The 24,723-nt window shown below is 46.3% G+C and overlaps 1 protein-coding gene across 1 annotated transcript; it reads right to left on the bottom strand.

Annotated features, from left to right (window-relative positions):
* Positions 1–237: 237 nt before the first annotated feature.
* LOC120049773 (zinc finger protein 219-like) lies at positions 238–24,223 on the bottom strand. Its single transcript, XM_038996182.1, has 7 exons — positions 24,138–24,223; positions 11,449–11,533; positions 9,534–11,021; positions 5,527–6,385; positions 4,883–5,029; positions 1,915–2,800; positions 238–1,752 (listed from the first exon to the last, which is right to left on the bottom strand). The coding sequence occupies exons 3-7, from the start codon at positions 11,016–11,018 to the stop codon at positions 1,353–1,355; spliced, it is 3,777 nt and encodes a 1,258-aa protein (XP_038852110.1). The 5' UTR covers positions 11,019–11,021; positions 11,449–11,533; positions 24,138–24,223; the 3' UTR covers positions 238–1,352.
* Between the last annotated feature and the right edge of the window lie 500 nt (positions 24,224–24,723).

Raw genomic sequence — 24,723 nt, 5'->3', positions numbered from 1 at the left:
CTGGTATTTCTGCTGTAAATGCTGACCTCTGACCTTTAACCTCCCTTTTCACTTATTGACCTTTCACCTTGACCTCTTTTCATTCATATGAATATTTCTTAATGGTTCATCTTCATCAACTAAGTGCTTTATATTTTTTCCCACAGAATCCACATAGAGATGCTACCGGTCTCTTGTGAAAAGAGAAAGATCCACACCAGCTGTTTGTTTACCACGACAGATCTCTATTCACAATAGCCTAGAACCAATTTTTTTTTTTTTTTTTTTTACATATATACTTTAGCTTTATACTGTATTCTCAGATATCATTGTCCTATAAGAGCCCAGAAACAGAGGGCTATCCTGTAGAACTCCCTTGACGACATTCCAAACATAGACAGGCACTAAACTGAGGGGAAAACAGGAAATGACTAACTGTTCCTGTGGTGACCTCGGAACAGCAATCCGACCAATGAGAGGCAGTGATATCAGGGTCAGGGGTTATTTTATCCCTAATCATTGTCATCTTCATCTGGTAAAAAGTTGCTCCTGTCGTGTTATTTGTTGCAGACAGCTGGATAGCTTAGTTTGAGTTTACGGCTTGAACGGTTGTGGTTGAACCACGGTTATCGAATCAGTGCTCTTGAACAGACCGTAATATGAACTTGAAATGTCAAAGTGACAAGTGGTAACGTATCTAAACGGCAGTTGGGATGAAGTTCGGCTTCTTTTGACACTTGTTCTGCTAAAGTATAACTAATCAACAATGTTACTCATAGAAGTAGTATTATTCTCAAAACATGAAGTATAAGGTCTGATAAAATCATTTTTGTGTTCTCTGGAATGGTAGAATGTTACAGTTTATTTGTTCTCACATAGTAATATTAAGACTTAACAGCAGCCATCGGACAATCTCGAGCAAATCATCACAATTAGCCCTCTTGATAGGAGACGGAATGGAAAACAGGAAACTCTGGAATATAGAACTCAAGGCCTCAAAAGTCCTGAAGAGAAACGATTCACACTGCACTGTCTGTATGTACAAGGGGGGTTGTGGTTGGTTGAGAAAATCAAGAGGACTGCACTGAACTCCCGGGATGTAAATATTAAAAGACGAGAGAAAAATGTATGATTTTTAAATGGGCTTCCTTAGGAGAGATGATGTTTACACAACACTCTCAATGGAGGTGCATCTCAGTCCGTGGTCCTTAGTTATACTTGTCAGCGGACTTACCATGACAATGACCCTGAACTGCTGTATGTAAGAGAACGAGGAAGTGATATAATGACCCCCAACATTTGACTCCTAAACTTCTGCCCTGTCTAGTTGAACTCCCTCTTCCCATCTCTCTGCAGGATGATGTTGTTGCCGTTTAGTCTCCCATCACTGCTTCCTCCTCTCGTGTAAGACGGTCAGAGCCGAGGGCAGGTGACATGGAGAGAGACATCCTCATCCCATGCTCTATAGGGGAATCCCCTGGACTACTGCTCTCCCTTTCCAAATCCTCCTCTTCTCCATCCTCCTCTTCTCCATCCTCCTCTTCCCCATCCTCCTCCACCTTGCCTTCCTGCCCCAGGCCAGCGAGGCCACTCCTTGTGTTCCTGGGTGTGGGGAAGGCCTGGTTAGAAGCCTGCAGGGGGTGGTGGAGGTTGTAGCTGCCCTCTAGGTCCACTTCCTCTGGGGTGAGGCCGTTCTCCATCCCTCTCTCCCTCTCCACCCTGGATGAGGCCCATTCCTCGAGGGGGGCCCTATCTTCACTCTCGCTCAGGTACCTAGGATAGGATAGGGACTTCAGTCTACTTGCAATGACTGTAATATGTTGTTTTTCCCCCCTACTAAACGTAGTTGAATGCACTAACTATAAGTAGCTCTGGGAAAGAACCTCTGCTAAATTACGAATATGTAAATATAAAATGTAAACAAGCATCTCTTACCTCCACAGGGCTAGGGGGTCTGGGTCTGCCCGGGGTTGGGGTGGCCTCTGGGGCCCGTGTTCCCCCAGGGAGCTGGGGTTGTGGGCCCCCCTCTTACGCCTGGACTTGCTGGTGTGGTTGACCTGGAGGTGCATGGCCATCAGCTCGGCTGAGCAGGTACGGAAGGGACAGAACAGGCACTGGTTAAGGGTGACCCCTGCTCCTCCTCCTCCTCCACCACCACCTCCCGGTACTCCATCCTCCTCCAGACCTCCGAGCCCAGGGGAGGGGCGGCGGGAGAGATCCAGGGGCTGGGACAACAAGCCTCCCTCCTGGGTGCCCCGAGCTGATCCCCCTCCCATCCGCTCCCTCCCATTAGCTGGCACCATGCGGCTGGTGGTGAGTGGTTTGCGGCGGGACACTTTGGGTGCCTTTGGCGGGGGCGGGGTGGGGGTAGGGGACTCCCCTGTCCACCCTCCCTCCATCCCCCCCTGGTACAGCGCCCCCATCACCCCGGATAGGTACCGGTACTGGCTCTCCAGATCTGCCTCCCTCAGTCCTCCCATGGCCTTCCCATGGTCCCTGTCTCTCTGCTCGGGAAGGCCCAGGATCCAGGGCTGATGCTGGTTGTGCCTGGAGGAAGCGGTCTCTGCCGGGGTTCTAGCGGCTGAGCCATGGGTGAAGCTCTGGGGCCGGCGCTGTTTGGCCATCCCCTCCCTTCCCTCCCCCCGTGGTGCTCCTCCACCACCTCCCAGAGAGGCGGAAGTGAGGCCGGGGGAGGAGGCGGTGGATGAAGAGGCCCCCATGGCGTTCCTCTGTTCTCTGTGGTGCCTCTGGAGGTGGTACTTTAGAGAGCCTGACTGGGTTCCCGCGTAGTCACAGTGGGGACATTTATACGGTCTCTCCCCTGAAAGAGGTACATAAACTAGTTGTGGTTATCAAGGGCATATTATAATGGAGGAATGTCAGTAGATGTTACACTATGCTATGCTATGCTATGCTATGCTATACATGGAGAGAAACATTTGTATTATTCTAATTCTGCACAAAAAACAAACAATTTAGACAGGACCACTGGACTAAATATGGACCAGCCCATCTGGCATTTGCCTGAACTGCCCTAGTCTGTTTCTGACCACAGAGGGAAAAAAAAACAATTATATGGACCTTGATTCCTGGATTTCTGCTATGGAATAAAAGAGGGGGAACTATAGGGTTGAAGTATTATATGAGCTTGTAGTACCACATTACAAACCACAGATGGCAGTATCCCATCACAATCTAAAACCCTGATTGGCTTTGATAAGGAGGACATTAGATTAAAAACCCCATCAGCCTCGGAGGTGTTGAAAGTGATTATTGCTAGTAGCAATCTACTTAAGTATAATGATTCACCTAATTAATTACAACAGACAGAGGAGATGGTCATATTTAGGACTCAGAAACACTTGAGAACACATGAATTTAATGGCACATGTAAATGTAGTCAGTGTGCATGTAGTTAAGGTTTAGTGTTCTAGAGTAGATTGTATTGTTAGTGATTATTTGCTGAATTCCAAATGGACCTCTAGCCCCTACTTCCTAGCCACTCTGAGATCTCATTGGACAGGTAGAAGCAATATGGCGACATTTCCACACAGCCGATCAGAAGGTGAGATGAAGCCACACTACATGACCAAAAGCTCGTCGAACATCTCATTCCAAAATCATGGGCATTAATATGGAGTTTGTCCACCCTTTGCTGCTATAAAAGCCTCCACTCTTCTGGGAAGGCTTTCCACTAGATGTTGGAACATTGCTGCGGGGACTTGCTTCCATTGTTCCATGTTCCAATTCATCCCAAAGGTGTTTGATGAGGATGAGGTCAGGGCTCTGTGCAAGCCAGTCAAGTTCTTCCACACCAATCTCGACAAAACATTTCTGTATGGACCTCGCTTTGTGCACGGGGGCATTGTCATGCTAAAACAGGAAAGGGCCTTCCCCAAACTGTGGCAAAAAAGTTGGAAACACAGAATAATCTAGAATGTCATGGTATGCTGTAGCGTTAAGATTTCCCCTCACTGGAACTAAGGGGTCTAGCCCAAACCATGAAAAACACCTCAAGACCATTATTCCTCCTCCACCAAACGTTACAGTCGGCACTATGGTTTTGAGCAGGTAGCGTTCTCCTGGCATCTGCCAAACCCAGATTAGTCCATCGTACTGCCTGATGGTGAAGCGTGATTCATCACTCCAGAGAACGTGTTTCCACTGCTCCAAAGTCCAATGGCGGCAAGCTTTACACCACTCCAGCCAACGCTTGGCATTGTGCATGGTGATCTCAGGCTTGTGTGCGGCTGCTCGGCCATGGAAACCCATTTCATGAAGCTCCCGACGAACAGTTCTTGTGCTGACGTTGCTTCCAGAGGCAGTTTGGAACACGGTAGTGAGTGTTGCAACCGAGGACAGACGATTTTTATGTGGTCTGTTCTGTGATCTTGCCTACCACGCGGCTGAGCCGTTGTTGCTCCCAGATGTTTCCACTTTACAGTAACAGCACTTATAGTTGACCGGGGCAGCTCTAGCAGGGCAGAAATTTGACGAACTGACTTGTTGGAAAGTGGCATCCTATGACGGTGCCACGTTGAAAGTCACTGAGCTCTTCAGTAAGACCATTCTACTGCCAATGTTTGTCTATGGAGATTGCATGGCTGTGTGCTCGATTTTATACACCTGTCAGCAACGGGTGTGGCTGAAATAGCCGAATCCACTAATTTAAAGGATATACTTTTGTAGATCCGCATACTTTTGTTTATATACTGTATTACTATGCCCTTATACTGTATCTTAGCCAGTCACCTCAGATCTACAAGAGTGCACTGGCCCTAGGTGGTATAGACACAGCATAAGTGTCCTAAGCCCTAGGATGTAGGATTTAGGGGCTAGGGGTCGATTTGGGATCCAGCCATTGTTAGGTGTGTTGGGGGTTGGGGGCTAGTGGCAGGCTCACCTGTGTGAACTCTCAGATGCACTTTAAGGTGATGGGACGAGCGGAAAGCTTTACCGCAATAGGGGCAGTCTTTCACCCCTGTGCCTCGCACACGCTCCCTAGAAGTCACGGACGAACCTGAAGATGACCCAGATAGACCGTTCTCTCCTAGAGAGAGAGAGAGAGAGAGAGAGAGAGAGAGAGAGAGAGAGAGAGAGAGAGAGAGAGAGAGAGAGAGAGAGAGAGAGAGAGAGAGAGAGAGAGAGAGAGAGAGAGAGAGAGAGAGAGAGAGAGAGAGAGAGAGAGAGAGAGAGAGAGAGAGAGAGAGAGAGAGAGAGAGAGAGAGAGAGAGAGAGAGAGAGAGAGAGAGAGAGCAAGAACAAGGGAGGGGAGAGGGTGAGAGAAAGGGGGGAGAGAGTAGAGACAGAGGGGGGAGGGAGAGAGAGGGGGAAAGAGAAAGAGGGGGGAGAACAAGAAGGGGAAGACGAGAGGGAGAGAATAAGAAAGTGGTATTGATAGTTAATTGCATTGCTAGACGCTACTCTCACACTCTGCTACTCTCCCACTCTTTCTACAAGCTTTTTATTTGTGCCCTTATTCTCTCTAATGAAAACAAATGGGAGACATGTTGGGGACGTTTTGGAGGTGAAGCCATGTCACTGTACCTTGGAACTGTGACATCACTGAGTGGAACCCTCCACCGGCTGCTGACTGATGTTGAGGTCCACTTTGAAGTTTGGACTCCTGTCTTCCCTCGCTACTACCTCCTCTCCCACCTCCTCCTCGTCCCCCCCCACTACGGCTCGCCCCTCCATCCTCCTCTCCTCCTCCGGCGTGGCGCGGGGGGTGACCGTGGTTCTTATGGGGCCGCTGGATGTGGACGCGGGCGTGCGCCACCACCTGCTGCAGGCTCCGGAACAGCTTCCCACAGTCGGGGCACTCCCATGGGGCTCCGGAGGACGGAGGCTCCTCTCGGGGATCCAGACCTCCAAGGTAGGCCCTGACCTGCTCAGCCTCTCCCACCACGGAGCTCCTGGATGGGGCTCGGTGCAGTTGCTGGGTCCTCTGCGTCTGCCTCTGAGCCTGCTGGGCTTGCTGGGCCTGTTGAGCTGCTACTAGGCTACGAGCTACCAGCTGCCACATGGCTATCTGGTCCCCTCCATCTGCCGCTGTCTCTCCTCCTCCTCCGTTTCCTCCTCCCCCTCCTCCTCCGCTCCCATTCCCCATCTCCGCCACCTGAGCCACGGCCTGCAGCCGCTCCATGCAGCTGGCGCCGCCACCACCATCGCTGGGCAACCCCAGGTAGCCCAAGATGGCCGATTTACTAGAGACTCCGGCACCGTCCCGCTCAGCCCTTGCTCGTCCCCCTCTTCCCCCTCCACCACGAGCCAGCAAGAGGCTGGAGTAGAGAGCGTTAAGGCCCTGGCTGGTGACCGAGCCTTTGAGGGCTCTTTGTTCAGCCCCGGCCATAGGAGCCAGCAGCCCCCCCAGCCCCGCCTTCAGGCCCAGCTTGTTGAGGTGCACCTGTAATAGAGGTTATAAAGTCACTTGTAAAATAAATGCACAATGTCTTCAATCGTTTGACACCTGCAATTATAGCATAGACTAGGGTTGAAAAGGGTTGGAAACTTTCCGGTAAATTTCCGGAATTTTCCCAGAAATTTTCCATGGGAAGTTAAGCCCGGGAATTTGGGGAATTTTGTTTAAATTCATCAAAAAAGTTAGCTTATAACAGTGAACCTTTTTTGTGGGATACACACAAGAAAATTCTAGGTCTTGTGGCATACTTTGGTTAAACTATCCCCAATTCAATGGAATCGCAACCCTCTGTATGCACAGTGCATTCTTCCATCACATGTACAGCTGATTCTCAAGATCTTGCACACTAACGAGATGCTATTGAGCCCATGCTACTACACTGTCTGAGCCAAGGACTACATGCTTTCTGGTAAGTTTCGATTACAATAGTGGGTGGGGTGAATATATTTTATATGACATACATACTTTTTTGTTAACTAGTAAATAGTAGCCTACACAGCAAAGTATGTTTAAATCATTTCTAACTTGTTAACAATTTCTGCTAGTTAGTTTTTACTACCATGTGGGTTTTCGCTTGCTTGAGCCTGCTAGTGTTAATTCATCTGTTTGCATACATGTTTAATTTGAAAATATTTATCTTACAAAGGAGTTATTTAATCTAACTGCTTAACTATTTATCTGTACATGGAATTGTATTTTATTTTTATTTTTTTACAATTGTTTTTCTAATCTTTACAAGAAAATGCCACGGGCACTATCTGATGTGTGGAGACATTTCCCTGCAGCTAATGTAGAAGGAAAATCTGTGTACATTTGCAAATACTGTGCCAAATCATATGTGAAGAATGCAACAAAGATGCAGAATCATCTGGCCAAGTGCATAAAGTTCCCTCAGCGCTCACAACAAGCAACCTCTGACAAAAGTCCCTCTACTTCTATTCGAGGTGAAAATGATGAATCAGACACCTTATCGATAGCAACAGCTCATGGTCCTCCTACAATCAGAAGTTGTTTTGACTCAATGGAGGAACGTAGTCAGAGAAATGCTGATGAATGTCTTGCTCGAACTGTGTATGCAACTGGTTCACCTCTGATGCTCACAGGCAATGTGTATTGGAAGAGATTTCTGAATGTTCTTCGCCCAGCATACACCCCTCCAACCAGACATGCTTCACCTACTCATTTGCTGGATGCTGAGTTCAACAGCGTTCAAGTGAAGGTCAAGCAAATCATAGAGAAAGCAGACAAAATTGCAATCATCTCTGATGGGTGGTCGAATGTTCGTGGGGCAAGGAATAATTAACAACATCATCTCCACCCCTCAACCAGTATTCTACAAGAGCACAGACACAAGAGACAACAGACACACCGGTCTCTACATTGCAGATGAGCTGAAGGCAGTCATCAATGACCTTGGACCACAGAAGGTATTTGCTGGTGACAGACAATGCTGCGAACATGAAGGCTGCTTGGTCTAAAGTGGAGGAGTCTTACCCTCACATCACACCTATTGGCTGTGCTGCTCATGCATTGAATCTGCTCCTCAAGGACATCATGGCACTGAAAACAATGGATACACTCTATAAGAGAGCCAATGAAATGGTTAGGTATGTGAAGGGTCATCAAGTTATAGCAGCAATCTACCTCACCAAGCAAAGTGAGAAGAATAAGAGCACCACATTGAAGCTGCCCAGCAACACACGTTGGGTTGGTGTTGTCATCATGTTTGACAGTCTCCTGGAGGGGAAGGAGTCTCTCCAACAAATGGCCATATCACAGTCTGCCGATATGGACAGCCCCATCAAGAGGATCCTCCTGGATGATGTATTTTGAGAGAGTGGTAAGCAGCCGGAAACTCCTGAAACCTATAGCAGTAGCCATTGCACGGATTGAGGGAGACAATGCCATCCTGTCTGATGTTCAGACTGCTTGCAGATGTAAGAGAAGAAATCCGTACTGCCCTGCCCACTTCACTGTTGCTCCAAGCAGAGGAAACTGCAGTTCTGAAATGCATCAAAAAGTGTGAAGACTTCTGCCTGAAGCCCATACATGCGACAGCGTACATGTTGGACCCCAAGTATGCTGGAAAGAGCATCCTGTCTGGTGCAGAGATCAACAAGGCCTATGGTGTCATCACTACCGTGTCTCGCTCCCTTGGCCTGGATGAGGGCAAGGTTCTTGGCAGTCTGGCGAAGTACACTTCCAAGCAAGGGCTTTGGGATGGAGATGCAATATGGCAGTCGTGCCAACATAGCGCATCAGCCACCTGGTTGAAGGGACTTTGTGGATCTGAGGCTCTTTCCCCTGTTGCCTCCATCATCCTCCAAATCCAACCAACATCAGCCGCCTCAACACGCTACTGGTCCTTGTTTGGGAACACAACAAAGCACGCAACCAGAAAGATTGGTGGCCATCCGGGCAAATTTGAGGCTTTTTGAGCCTGACAATGAGCCATCCTCAACCATGTTGGAAAGTGACAGTGAAGATGAGGCCTCAGAGTCTTATGTTCGAGAGGTGGACATTGAGGAGGTCCAGGGAGAAGACATGGAAGCCTGAGAGGAAGACAGCCAAAGCTTTAGTTTCTAGACTATCATTTTACAGATGTAAGTCGAAAACGTTTTTGTGAGATGCGAATGGTCATTGGGGATCATTCAATATTCCCTTTCTTTTCTTTTTTTCTATTGGAAGGATTCAATCATTTGCAATTATATCTACTTATGATAAGGTAAAAGGTTTATGTTTCCGTCTCCATATGATATGGTAAATATATCCAATGCAAAAAAACATCTACATTTAAATGGTATTAATATTAATTTGCATGTATTCCCGTTAATTCCCATATATTCCCGTTAATTCCGACGGAAAGTTTCCACCTCTGAATATTCCCCAAAATGAGCAACCCTAACATAGACCCTAGCATAGACACACATACATACCAGTGGAGGCTGCTGAGGGGAGAACGGCTCATAATGATGTCCGGAACGGAGAAAATGGAATGGCATCAAGCACCTGGAAACCATGTGTTTGATGTATTTGATACCATTCCACTGATTCCCCTCTAGTCATTACCTTGAGCCCATTCTCCCCAATGAAGGTGCCAGCAACCTCCTGTGACACACACTAGGTTACCTACCTTCATGTGGTTCTTGAGGAACCAAGGCTCCTTGAAGCCACGGCCGCACACCTGACATTTGTGGTCCAGAGAATCCTTGTGCTTCCTCATGTGGCCCTTCAGGAACCAGGACTGGGTGAAGCGCTGGCCGCACGTCTCACAGCGGAAGGCCGGCAGAGGCGGAGCCCCTGGGGCCAGGGTGGGGGTGGGAACGAGAGTGTCTGGGATGGGGGTGGGGATGATGGTAGTGGTGGTGGTTACGATGGGGGGGTGTCTGGGGGTGTAGGGGGGCAGGGCGGGGAGTTCCACCGGGGGGGAGAGGGACAGGGAGGGGTGGCTGTCGTGGAGGTGTGCGGCCAGGCGTTCTTCCTGGCTGGCGGAGAAGGAGCACAGGGTGCACTTGTACGGGTTGTGGAGGATGCGGACGTGACGAGACAGCTCCGAAGCTGTGCGGAATTTGCCCTTGCAGGCGTGGCAGCGGAATGTGGGTGCTGCCGCTGTGGCCAGGGCGGCTTCTTCGAAGATGGCAGGACCCGTGCCACCCAGGCCGCAGGAAGAGGAGTAGGGGGAGGTGAGGGAGAGGGGCACCTCCTCGGTCAGCGGAGGGCTCAGCAGTGTGCTCTCATCCATTAGGAACGGCTGGAGGGTCTGGTGATCCATCTGCAGAGCCTCCTCTAGAGCATCCCCATCCCCATCCTCCCCTCTCAGTCCCTGGGTTAGAGATACAGACAGCAGGGGACTCTGGCGGTGGCTGTGGTGGTTCTGCCCCACGTCGTTGTGGTTCTGGTGGGCTTTGAGATGCGCCGTGGACCCCGTCCCAATGATGCTCCCGGTCGTGGTGCCGGTGTTGCGGTACAGAGCTGAGGCGCGGCGGTCCCGGTCCAGACTGTGAGCGCGGGCGTGGAGTGACAAGATACTCTGGAAGCGGAATCTCTTCCCACAAACCAGACAGGGGAACTTGAGTCCGGCCGCTCCCCTAGAAACACCCTTCCTCCCGGGCAGAGACCCTAACAGACTCCCCCCGTCCTTATGGAAGAGCTGGAGGTCTAGCTCATCACTACAGGTGGCACCCTGCTGCCCGGAGGACAGTGCCAGCTCCAGGGCCCCGAACCCGGTGAGAGGGGCCGATGATGTCGGAGTGACCGGAGGAGAGCTCTCCGGAGAGGGGCTACACACCTCCGGAAGACCCCCCGGGAAAAGAGCCACGGCCGGGGTGGGGGACGGAGGGGCTGACAGCTCCTCTTCATCCTCCTCCTCTTCCTCATCGTGGTGGTTGAGGGGGAAGGAGGAAAGGGGGAAGTAGGGGGTGGTCGACAGGGGTTCTGGTGTGTGGGACAGGGCTGAGGGGCTATGGGCTAGGGGCAGGTCCAAGGGGCTGTGTGAAGGGGAGAGGTGGGAGGTAGAGTGAGGAGAGGCCTGGGGACTGTGGTCCAGCGATGGTAGTGTAGGGGGTGACTGGGGCAGCTCACACGAAAGAGCCAACACACATTCAGGAGGAGAATCCATTCTCTGTGTGTGAGAGAGAGAAAAATAGAGAGAGAGATAAAGGGAGAGAGATAAAGAGAGAGAGAGATAAAGAGAGAGATAACGAGAGAGAGATAAAGAGAGAGAGAGATAAAGAGAGAGATAACGAGAGCGATAAAAAGAGAGCGATAAAGAGAGAGATAACGAGAGATAAGGGAATGGATATACTACAAGAGGAAGACACTTCGGACAATTGAGATGAACCCGTTTATGGTCGGAATATATCCGTATTTCAATGGAAATGTAGTAGTATGAAGGAGTAGTGCGGGGACTCAACAGTGTTCTGTGTACTGAGGTCAGAACAGGTCAGTAGGCTATTTGAGGATAAACGTATGATGATGCAGTACTGACCAGTACTGTGTGTATGACTATGCCATGCTTGACTATGTGTACCGATAGTATGGGGACCCACCAGTCGTGTGTTTACTGCTATGCCATGCTTCAGTTTCTTGGCAGACGGGGGACACACTGCTTTGATGGCCACCTCCTTTAGTCCTCTGGGGAACACACACATGCAATATGTTCAAACATATGTTTAAAAAAAGATTTTAAACCAAACATATTGCAACTCATCCTGCTGCTTATCCCATTACACCAAAAATAACATAATGTCCATCCTGCCTGCCTGCGTCTCTGTCTGTCTGTCTGTCTGTCTGTCTGTCTGTCTGTCTGTCTGTCTGTCTGTCTGTCTGTCTGTCTGTCTGTCTGTCTGTCTGTCTGTCTGTCTGTCTGTCTGTCTGTCTGTCTGTCTGTCTGTCCTCTTGCCTGCCTGCAGGTGTGTGTGCTTAAATGTGTAACAGGTGGTCACCTGTTTGATGTGCAAGATACATCCTGTACTTAACCATATGTTTGATGTCTGTGTATATGATATGTGTGTCTGTGTGTGTGTGTGTGTGCGCATGCGTGTGTGTTGGTACGTGCATGTGTGTCCGTGTGTGTGTGTGAGCTAAGGGCACCACAGGACATGGACTGTCCCAAACAGGATGGGCGCGCGATGTTTTGCCTTCCCCACACACCCTTCCTGTGAACACATACAGCAGCAGCTTCATCAGGAATGGACACACACACACGCACATCTGAGCCTAAAGAAACACAACCAACCACACACACACACACAGAACACATACAACCACACAAACAACATACCTACTGCATTTGAACTTATTCATGTAATACAAGAACAGACACTAAACATATTTCAGACCTGTTTTCCACCCACAACTGTAGCGATAGAGCCGAGAAAAAACATTGCAAACACACGATCATCATCATTATGGCCAAACACTAGTAGGCTACATCTGTGTGTTCATATAGACAGTATGTCTGTGCGTGTGTGTGTGTGTGTGTGTCAGCGCGCCAGAATCACAGACACTCTCATGTATCCAGTTGACATTTTAGCTCCGCCATGACTAGCAGGGATATCACGCAATATCAATCATGTATCCCCTCTCTCGCTCTCTTCCTTCTCCTCCCTCTCTTCCCTCTCTCCTTCTTAATCCACCGTTATTGTTCCTTCTTCCCCCGTCTCTCTTTCTTTCTCGCGCTCCCTCCCTCCCCGATTCCATACTCCTCCCATCCCCCTCTCTTTCTCTCTCATTCTCTCTCTCTCTCCCTCCTCCCTCTATTATCCACTCATTTTCTTTCATTCTCTCGCTCCCTCTTTCTTTCTCTCCTGCGGTGGAGCCAGTTGGCACAGTGCCAGGGAATGCTGATATCAGCTGGTAGATTGGGGCCTGCCAACATGGCGAGGGGAGAAAGGAGAAAAAGAAGAGACAGACAGTGAAAGAGAGAGAAATGGGGGGACAGAGAGAGAGGTGGGAGGCAGAAGAGAGAGAGACAGCGAATGAAACCTAACCGAATTAAAAGATCCGATGGTGATTTGATGGTGATGTGATTTGCATTTTCTAATATGAAAAAAGGCTGATTGCGAACTGGGGTTTTGTTGTAGGTAGGTATTCACGGTGGTAGCGGGGCGGTGGACAGTGTGTGTGTGTGGTGTGTGTGTGTTAGTATCGTCTGATGTGATGGCATTATCATATTAATATCAGCGTCACCACTGCATTGTTCTGCCGTGACAGCGGCCACCGTGCCCAACCAGCCTTGTCATACCAATAAAGCTTCTCCAAATGTGGATAGATGGAGAGAGGAGATAAGGTGCTAGACAAAGGGGAAGGGGGGAGAGAGGGAGAGAGAGAGAGAGAGAGAGGGAGAGGGAGGGAGAGGGAGAGAGCGAGAGAGAGAGAGAGAGAGGGGGGGGGGTACATGGTGTGATCAACCAACACAAACAAGTAGTAGTTTTCAACACAGCTACAATTCATTTGATTCAGATGACGAATGTGTGCTTGATCAGATTCCCCCAATGGAGCTGTAATAAAGCATGCACTAACTGACGCCTACGGCTGATTTAAACAAGACTTCTGAGCGCTTAAAATGACTCTTATGTTTTCCATACCATCGCACACACGCTCGCACACATACAAGTTATTTTAGCTGTACATATTGACAGGTGTTTGGGCCATATACTCGATGTGTAAGTTTGTATAGATCATGTCATGTGTTCATATCACTACGAATGTGTAGTGTGTGCCGTACAGAGTATGTGTATTTGTACGACTTCAGATCTCAGTGTACAAAGAATGTACAAACATAACTATATTTGTGGTCTTGAGCGGGACACAGTTCAAGCAAGTCAGTACACGGTGGTTATGGTTCTTCATACAGATGTAGGATCTTAATTTGAGCCAGATTGCTACAGCAAGTAAAATTTAAAATAAATAAATTATTTCACCTTTATTTAACCAGGTAGGCTAGTTGAGAACAAGTTCTCATTTGCAACTGCGACCTGGCCAAGATAAAGCATAGCAATTCGACACATACAACAACACAGAGTTACACATGGAATAAACAAAACATTCAGTCAATAATACAGTAGAAAAATAAGTCTATATACAATGTGAGCAAATGAGGTGAGATAATGGAGGTAAAGGCAAAAAAAAGGCCATGGTGGCGAGGTAAATACAATATAGCAAGTAAAACACTGGAATGGTAGATTTGCAGTGGAGGAATGTGCAAAGTAGAAATAGAAATAATGGGGTGCAAAGGAGCAAAATAAATAAATAAATACAGTAGGGGAAGAGGTAGTTGTTTGGGCTATATTATAGTTGGGCTATGTACAGGTGCAGTAATCTGTGCGCTGCTCTGACAGCTGGTGCTTAAAGCTAGTGAGGGAGATAAGTGTTTCCAGCTTCAGAGATTTTTGCAGTTCGTTCCAGTCATTGGCTGCAGAGAACTGGAAGGAAAGATGACCAAAGGAGGAATTGGCTTTGGGGGTGACCAGTGAGATATACCTGCTGGAGCGCATGCTACGAGTGGGTGCTGCTATGGTGACCAGTGAGCTGAGATAAGGCGGGGCTTTACCTAGCAGAGACTTGTAGATAACCTGTAGCCAGTGGGTTTGGCGACGAGTATGAAGCGAGGGCCAACCAACGAGAGCGTACAGGTCGCAATGGTGGGTAGTGTATGGGGCTTTGGTGACAAAACGGATGGCACTGTGATGGACTGCATCCAGTTTGTTGAGTAGAGTGTTGGAGGCTATTTTATAGATGACATCACCGAAGTCAAGGATCGGTAGGATGGTCAGTTTTACGAGGGTATGTTTGGCAGCATGAGTGAAGGATGCTTTGTTGCGATATAGGAAGTTGATTCTAGATTTAATTTTGGATTGGAGATGCTTAATGTGAGTCTGGAAGGAGAGTTTACAGTCTAACCAGACACCTAGGTATTTGTAGTTGTCCACGTATTCTAAGTCCGAGCTGTCCAGAGTAGTGATGCTGGACGGGCGAGCAGGTGCGGGCAGTGATCGGTTGAATAGCATGCATTTAGTTTTACTTGCGTTTAAGAGCAGTTGGAGGCCACGGAAGGAGAGCTGTATGGCATTGAAGCTCGTCTGGAGGTTAGTTAACACAGTCTCCAAAGAGGGGCCAGAAGTATACAGAATGGTGTCGTCTGCGTAGAGGTGTATCAGAAAATCACCAGCAGCAAGAGCAACATCATTGATGTATACAGAGAAGAGAGTCGGCCCGAGGAGTGAACTCTGTGGCACCCCCATAGAGACTGCCAGAATTAATATGGGGATTATAATTAATGGACATTTTTTGTAGGGGTTTATACATTTTTAGTTAGGGCAAATCAAGTCTGACATTTTAAAGTAGAAATAACAAACTTTAGAATACTTTTTTACCTTGACTATACTACAAGTTGCATTTCATGCTGTGCAGGAAAACACTTAGGAACAAAAAGAGTGATCAAATTAAGATGTTAGGGTGTGGATCCTAATGTATCAAAGATATTGTGTAAAGGTTCATAATAATGTTAACTGAAGGCAGCTGCTGAGAATCAGGATATCTATGGACAGATGTGTGATGGGGGTCATAGGAGCATTTTCCTCTAATTGTTATGGCCCTTAGGTACTCGTTACAGTAGAGTAGTTGACAATGTGTGCTGTATTGCATACATTGCCGTTATGATTCTTCATACATACAGTTGAAGTCGGAAGTTTACATACACTTAGGTTGGAGTCATTAAAACTCATTTTTCAACCACTCCACAAATTTCTTGTCAACAAACTATAGTTTTGACAAGTCGGTTAGGACATCTACTATGTGCATGACACAAGTAATTTTTCCAACAATTGTTTACAGACAGATTATTTCACTTATAATTCACTGTATCACAATTCCAGTGGGTCAGACGTTTACATACACTAAGTTGACTGTGCCTTTAAACAGCTTAGAAAATTCCAGAAAATGATGTCATGGCTTTAGAAGCTTCTGATAGGCTAATTGACATAATTTGAGTCAATTGGAGGTGTACTTGTGTACTTGTATTTCAAGGCCTACCTTCAAACGCAGTGCCTCTTTGCTTGACATCATGGGAAAATCAAAAGAAATCAGCCAAGACCTCAGAAAAAAAATTGTAGACCTCCACAAGTCTGGTTCATCCTTGGGAGCAATTTCCAAACACCTGAAGGTACCACGTTCATCTGTACAAACAATAGTACGCAAGTATAAACACCATGGGACGACACAGCCATCATACCACTCAGGAAGGAGACGCATTCTGTCTCCTAAAGATGAAAGTACTTTGGTGCGAAAAGTGCAAATCAATCCCAGAACAAGAGCAAAGGACCTTGTGAAGATGCTGGAGGAAACAGGTACAAAAGTATCTATATCCACAGTAAAACGAGGCCTATATCGACATAACCTGAAATGCCACTCAGCAAGGAAGAAGCCACTGCTCCAAAACCGCCATAAAAAAGCCAGACTACGGTTTGCAACTGCACATAGGGACAAAGATCGTACTTTTTGGAGAAATGTCCTCTGGTCTGATGAAACAAAAATAGAACTGTTTGGCCATCATGAGAAGGACAATTATGTGGATATATTGAAGCAACATCTCAAGACATCAGTAAGGAAGTTAAAGCTTGGTCACAAATGGGTCTTCCAAATGGACAATGACCCCAAGCATACTTCCAAAGTTGTGGCAAAATGGCTTAAGGACAACAAAGTCAAGGTATTGGAGTGGCCATCACGAAGCCCTGACCTCAATCCTATAGAAAATGTGTGGGCAGAACTGAAAAAGCATGTGCGAGCAAGGAGGCCTACAAAGCTGACTCCGTTACACCAGCTCTGTCAGGAGGAATGGGCCAAAATTCACCCAACTTATTGTGGGAAACTTGTGGAAGGCTACCCGAAACGTTTGACCCAAGTTAAACAATTTAAAGGCAATGCTACCAAATACTAATTGAGTGTATGTAAATTTCTGACCCACTGGGAATGTGATGAAAGAAATAAAAGCTGAAATAAATAATTCGCTCTACTATTATTCTGACATTTCACATTCTTAATAAAATAAAGTGGTGATCCTAACTGACCTAAGACAGGGAATTTTTACTAGGATTAAATGTCAGGAATTGTGAAAAACTGAGTTGAAATGTACCTGGCTAAGGTGTATGTAAACTTCCAACTTCAACTGTATGTAGGATCTGGGGGTGTTTCCTTAAGTGTGTGAGTTTGTGTACCTGTTTTTGTAAGTGTGTGCGTGTCTACAGTTTATGTGTCTTGTTATTAGTGTGTGTGTACTACAAGTACTGTATGCGTGTGAAGGCCAGTGTGTTCAAATGTGTGTGTGTGTGTGTGATCGAGCCTATGTGTGTTTATGTGGGTGTTAGTGCGTTTGTGTGTCTGATGGCTTATGTGTGTGTTTAAGTGTGTGTATGTGTGAGTGAGGGCCTGTGTGAGGGAAAGTGTGTGTGTTTTTTTTTCTCTGTGTGGTACAGTAACTCAGGACCTGCTGTGGTTTTTATCACCGTGGTCACGCGGCAAAACTTCCCCACAGACAGGATTCATTTCCGGTCTTTCACCTTTCCCTGAACCCCGTCTCTCTTTCCCTCTTATTTTCCTCCCTCACTCCCCTCACTTTATCTGGCTTGCACTTTTTCATTACCGCTCTTTTTTTGTTCTTTGGCTTCTCTGAATGGAGGGTGGATTGTCTGACTTCTCTCACTCGCTGTGTCCTGATTCTTGACCTTTGGCCTCACTTCACCGCTTTCTTTCCTCCTCCTCCCCTCTCTCTGTTTTTCCTTCAACTGGCAATGTTTAGTTGGGCCCACCGTTGCTAAACGTTATGCAATAGAAGAAAACGTTTCAGTCTACTGGACACGACCCCGTTCTTGCCTCCTCTCCTCTTTATAGTTATCATCCAGATGAAGAGAAGTATGTGATGGGGCATAAGACTATGCAGAATTAAAATGTAGGCTATGAACGTGAACTGGAAGTGTAATGCATTAACCCGATTTTTATGCGACAGTGCAGTAAAGAGGTCAGATCTTCTTAGCAGACGCATTCCATGGATGAGTCCCTCAATCAAACTTCAAATATGTAGATCCCAACTCTATCAAGACATAACACTTTATAAAACTAGAGCAATTAGGCCAATCTAAACTCCAATGTGTCCTCATTCTATGTGTAACAAGTGTTACACCTTCTGTAACATTCGTGTGAGTGCCTTTTAGCTACAGCAACTGGTAGTTTGAGCCCTACTGGTCTGGACCAGACAGATTCCATAAGATCATGGATATTGATGTTGGCTGGGAGACTGAGTGGTCAAGCAGCAAGCTGGCCCCTAGCTTACAGCCCCTAGCTAACAGTAAGTTATGATCCTTATAACGGTCAACATACACTGACTCAGTTTTACCTCATTTCTACCAGCATTTTACATGTGCAACCAGAGGGGAAAAAAATTGTAGACCACCTTTACTGCACACACAGAGATGTGTACAAAGCTCTCCCTCGCCCTCCATTTGGCAAATCTGACCATAATTCTATCTTCCTGATTCCTGCTTACAAGCAAAAATTAGAGCAGGAAGTACCAGTGACTCAGTCTATAAAAAAGTGGTCAGATGAAGCAGATGCTAAACAACAGGACTGTTTCGCTAGCACAGACTGGAATATGTTCCGGGATTCTTCTGAAGGCATTGAGGGGTGCACCACATCAGTGACTGGCTTCATCAATAAGTGCATCGAGGACGTCGTCCCCCACAGTGACTGTACGTACATACCCCAACCAGAAGCCATGGATTACAGGCAACATTCGAACTGAGCTAAAGGGTAGAGCTGCCGCTCTCTGCGGGACTCTAACCCGGAAGCTTATTAGAAATCCCACTATGCTCTCCGACTAACCTTCAAACAGGCAAAGCGTCAATACAGGACTAAGATCGAATCGTACTACATCAGCTCTGACGCGCCTCGGGTGTGGCAGGGCCTGTAAACTATTACAGACTACAAAGGGAAGCACAGCCGAGAGCTACCCAGTGACACAAGCCTACCAGACGTTCTGAATAACTTCTATGCTCGCTTTGAGGCAAGTAACACTGCAACATGCATGAGAGCATCAGCTGTTCCGGACGACTGTGTGATTACGCTCTCTGCAGCCGATGTGAGTAAGACCTTTAAACAGGTCAACATTTACAAGGCCGCAGGAGGACCAGACGGATTACCAGGACGTGTACTCCGAGCATGCGCTGACCAGCTGGCAAGTGACTTCACTGACATTTTTAACCTCTCCCTGTCTGAGTCTGTAATACCAACATGTGTCAAGCAGACCACCATAGTCCCTGTGCCCAAGAACACTAAGGTTACCTGCCTAAATGACTACCAACCTGGAGCACTCACGTCTGTAGCCATGAAATGCTTTGAAAGGCTGGTCATGGCTCAAATCAACACCATTATCCCAGAAACACTAGACCCACTCCAATTTGCATACAGCACCAACAGATCCACAGATGATGCCATCTCTATTGCACTCCACACTGCCCTTTCACACCTGGACAAAAGGAACACCTATGTGTGAATGCTATTCATTGACTACAGCTCAGCGTTCAACACCATAGTGCCCTCAAAGCTCATCACTAAGCTAAGGACCCTGGGACTAAACATCTCCCTCTGCAATTGGATCCTGGACTTCCTGACGGGCCGCCCCCAGGTGGTAAGGGTAGGTAACAACACATCCGCCACACTGATCCTCAACACGGGGGCACCTCAGGGGTGCGTGCTCAGTCCCCTCCTGTACTCCCTGTTCACTCATGACTGCATGGCCAGGCACGACTCCAACACCATCGTTACGTTTGCTGATGACACAACAGTGGTAGGCCTGATCACCGACACGATGGGAGGAGGTCAGAGACCTGACCGTGTGGTGCAAGGACAACAACCTCCCTCAAGGTGATCAAGACAAATTAGGTGATTGTGGACTACAGGAAAAGAAGGACCGAGCATGCCCCCATTCTCATCAACGGGGCTGTAGTGGAGCAGGTTGAGAGATTCAAGTTCCTTGACGTCCACGTCACCAACAAACTAACATGGTCCAAGCACACCAAGACAGTCGTGAAGAGGGCACGACAAAACCTATTTCCCCTCAAGAGACTGAAAAGATTTGGCATGGGTCCTCAGATCCTCAAAAGGTTTTACAGCAGCACCACTGAGAGCATCCTGATGGATTGCATCACCGCCTGGTATGGCCTCCGACCGCAAGGCACTACAGAGGGTAGTGCGTACGGCCCAGTACATCACCGGGGCCAAGCTTCCTGCCATCCAAGACCTCTATACCAGGCGGTGTCAGAGGAAGGTCCTAAAAATGGTCAAAGACTCCAACCACCCTAGTCATAGAGTGTTCTCTCTGCTACCGCACGGCAAGCGGTACCAGAGCGCCAAGTCTAGGTCTAAGAGGCTTCTAAATAGCTTCTACCCCCAAGCCATAAGACTCTTGAACAGCTAATCAAATGGTTACACAGACTTCTACCCCCCCCCCCCCCCGGAACGCTGCTGCTACTCTCTGTTAGTATCTATGCGTAGTCACTGTAATAACTCTACCTACATGTACATATTACCTCAATTACCTCGACATCGGTGCCCCCGCACATTGACTCTGTGCCGGTTCCCCTTGTATATATCCCCGCTATTGTTATTTACTGCTGCTCTTTAATCATTTGTTATTTTTATCTCTTACTTTTCTTATTTTCTTAAAACTGTATTGTTGGTTAATTGCTTGTAAGTAAGCATTTCACTGTAAGGTGAAACGCTAAACCTGCTGTATTCGGCCCATGTGACAAATGAAATGTAATTTGACTTATAGAGTACGTCCCAAATGGTACCCTAATCCCTATTTAACGCACTACTTAAAGTAGTGCTCCATATAGGGGAAAGGGTGCCATTTGGGACGCATCCATAGTATACTTAAGCAATAAGGCACGAGAGGGTGTGGTATATGGCCAATATACCACGGTTAAGGGCTGTTCTTAAGCACGAAGCAACACGGAGTGCCTGGATACGCCCCTTAGCTGTGGTGTATTGGCCATATACCACAAACCCCCAAGGTGCCTTATTGCTATTATAAACTGGTTACCAACGTAGTTAGAGCAGTAAAAACAAATGTTTGTCATACCCGTAGTATACGGTCTGATATATCATGGCTGTCAGCCAATCAGCATTCAGGGCTCAAACCACCCAGTTTATAATTAGGCTCATCACACTAGCTCTAAAGTTATGTGATACAGCCTTTGCTTTCACCTATCTAATCTTGTTGGATCAGAGGTTACGGGTCTGATTACCTTAATTACAGTGTAATGACAATGTAAGTACACATTGTTATATACGACTATCTGTAATATGTTAATTCAACCATTAAAGGTCTAACTCTAAGAGGAGTACTTGCCCTAGTAAGGTTTCTTTGTATGCTACAACAGCTTTGAATGTTTTGAGAGCTGAACATGTGAATGGGATATGCTACTCTAAACTTGCTGAAGGGCTAGGAGTGATTGCTTGTACAGGTCTACTTGTACGGGTTTATGCTACGCTACCCTCACTGAGGAGGCCGAGCAGGTGTCTGTCTATCTATCTATCTATCTATCTATCTATCTATCTATCTATCTATCTATCTATCTATATATATCTATCTATCCCACAGAGCCTTAATGACCCAATTAAATCAATCAGTGGCTTGATTGGAATGCTCCTTGAGTGTGTGTGAAAGAGAGAGAGAGAGAGAGAACACCTGGATGTTGCATCCCTCAAGTGTTGTTCTGAGGAGGTAGGGTACACGACAGTAAGAGACAGGAAACATAAATGATCATAAAAATCATGAATTCTTCCCACTGAATCCAAGCCCAATGCTCTATCTTGATTTTTAACAGCATCTAAAGATGACACACTCTGTCCCTCAAATGATGGCACTTATTGAAAAGTGTTCAAATATGAAATAATAAGATACCTTTTAGGGAGCTAGAGTTTATCTAGTTAAAGTTGGACTGTTTGCTTCAGGTGGGAAATCACAAACTAGGCTGCAAGCTAAAAATGTCAAAAAAAGAAAAGGAAGGCTGTACACTTATCACATTACATTGGTTTCCTGTGGACATATCTAAAGTGTTGAATCAAACTATGGTATGTAGTAGGCCTATGAAAACTGGACATTTAAACATGTCTAAAACATGTTCTGTCGCTGTAGGGTTTGAAACACAGCGACGGGAGTCTTCTCCGGTCACCACAGATGACACGTCTGCCTGTTATCTGGAGAGGAATTTCCTGCTCTCCCTTATGATGTGCGTCAATAACGTGCAACCATTTTCAGTCGCTCTTTCCCCTGCCTTCTCTCTCGCGGCCATCTCAATTAAACAGCCACATTAATGAAATAAATAACTATCAACAAACAATGCGCGGACGCCTAGTATACATAACGTCCAAAAAACGAGATTAGATTAGTCATTTTCGCAGCTGCTCTTTAGCTGTTAAAATATGATTAAATCCCCTAAATGAACATTTAACACGATTGTTTAATCTCAAAGCCGTTGACGAGTCACGGTCGTTGCCTACTCTCTGTGTGTCATGTATATCGCTCCCCCATGCTCCATCCATTTTGTTCCTAAATTTTCTATAACAAAAGACTGAAAGGGAGGGGAAAAGACATGAGTGTTGCGGGGAGAAATCGGAGGACAAGAAAAGTGCCATCATGGATTTCATCTTGAATTTCGCTGCCAATCTCCCTCTCCATCCCCCTAAAACTAAAACTAAATCAAACATTATCACATTTTATCCAGCACACGTAGGCTACAGAAAACAACCCTGTAACTTATATCAACCGCCGGGAAACAACTTGTATTTTCAGAATGAGATGTTGCACGCAACACACTTGCTACTTTCTTGCGAAATCACTGTAGCCCAAAGGAGAGAGGTAGCCTATGGCTACAGTGAAGCATGCACTCGTAAGAGGTGACGCTAGGACAAGTTTACCGGTTGTAATAGTAGCCTTGTAAAAGTCGTAGTAAATATAGTAGTAGCATAGTGGGAGGACTATGGTTTTAAAAACGGTTGGATATGCCTACAGCTGGATAGGTGTAGCCTGGACGAATAGATTAGGCTACCTATTTAGGCTACATCTGGTTAAATTGGTCATCTTAAAAATAATGTGCCGTACGTAATGCTTCTTCAACAAAATAATTATCCTGGTTTATCGTCTCTACCTAGAATGTTCTTTCGTTGCAGCTTTGTAAATCACACTCGAACATGTAGTTAACCAAAAAATAAAACGGAAATCAAAGAACATGCTTATTGATCAAATATGCAACTTATTTTTGTCAAAGCTACGATATATGTTTTAATGTTGTGAATTAAACTCGATGTGTAGGCCCATGCATGGATGAATGCAATTGGCATATCTTCTACAGTAGCCAATGATTGTATTACTTAGGCAATAGCAATACATTTAATACAGAACTTAATCAAAGTTGTGTTAGTTTATAGGTTAGCCTACTTGTGCGTTCACTTTAGTTGACTTTTAGTGCACTTCAAATAGCATAACGTAATTCAATTTTTACGGTGTAGGCTTGTTATCCGACAATTCAAGTAGTACATTTTAGGCCCCAAGGTATAACTGAAACTAATCCATCATGATATAGAATCCGTTCTCACTTTTGTCATGTCACCGTATAGGGCTAACGCATGCAAACGGTCGGCCACGCGCGCACATACAACACCGGCTTCATACATGACACACAGTAAAGTGCCGAAGAGTGCATGGGTAGAGTGCATGGGAACATACATGCAGCACACACACACGCCACACACTATAGTGCAACCCGCCAATCACTCTCAACAATCCACTCACAATGCAAACACATTTCGTTGGACGGTGTATACCATGTGTATCCCTTAGCCTACATACGACTAATAAAACTTGAAACATAAAAACTGCAATGTGTAAAAAAATTTTTTTTTAAAAAGCGAGATAAAATGGAGCTACAATGCGCTTCAATCACTGCAACTATAGGGTGATTACACGGATTTGCAAAAAAAAGTCGTCGTCAGATATTTGTTGTTCATGGAGACAACAACAAACGCGATAAATACAACAATTTTGGAGAGGTTTTACTACAGTGCTACACAACCGCAGTTCCATACCACCCTATATAAAAGTGCACATGTAAACGTATGGATAGTATATATTGTAAATTAACTAGATATTTATGATGAAAGTAAGACTCTATGTACTTACGGGAGAGGCGGCGGGCGGATTAATGACAGGACACGTCATGATTACGTTTCACTTGAATTAAATACATTACGAGTTGGGGAAAAAATGGAAATCAGGGGTTGTTGTATACAAGCATACGCCGTTTTCCCCCTCCCTTAGCTCACCCTGTTCTCCTCCCTTTCGCTCTCTCTCACACATTTTTTCAAACATCCATTTATTGTGCAGTAGTGAGTAAGTGAGTGAATAAGAGAGAGAGAGAGAGGGAGCGAGGAGAGTGGGAGGGCGAGTGATGTAGGTTGCAAATGTAATTATAATCTCACGAGCACCATTTTAGAACACTGACACACGGGGCAGACTGCCGGGTTCAGTTGCAGCCCAAAAATAACGACACTATATAACCTACTATCAGGTGGTCTCTACTCTATAGCATAGATATAAACCTACAAAAGTTTGCAGACATATGTCTTATCGAAGTGCGTAAAAGTTATAAAGATTTGACGTGAGGTATCTAAATGTTGTTTTGATAACACATCCCGGAAGCCTATGGTTTTAAAGTTGGAAAAATTTAAGGAAGATTGATAGGCTGTTGTTATCACTGTTTTATAAC

The sequence above is a fragment of the Salvelinus namaycush genome, chromosome 6 (assembly GCF_016432855.1).
Source record: "Salvelinus namaycush isolate Seneca chromosome 6, SaNama_1.0, whole genome shotgun sequence".
Taxonomy (NCBI): domain Eukaryota; kingdom Metazoa; phylum Chordata; class Actinopteri; order Salmoniformes; family Salmonidae; genus Salvelinus; species Salvelinus namaycush.
Note: the sequence above shows the minus strand (reverse complement) of the source record. Positions and strands in the feature narration are given on the sequence as shown.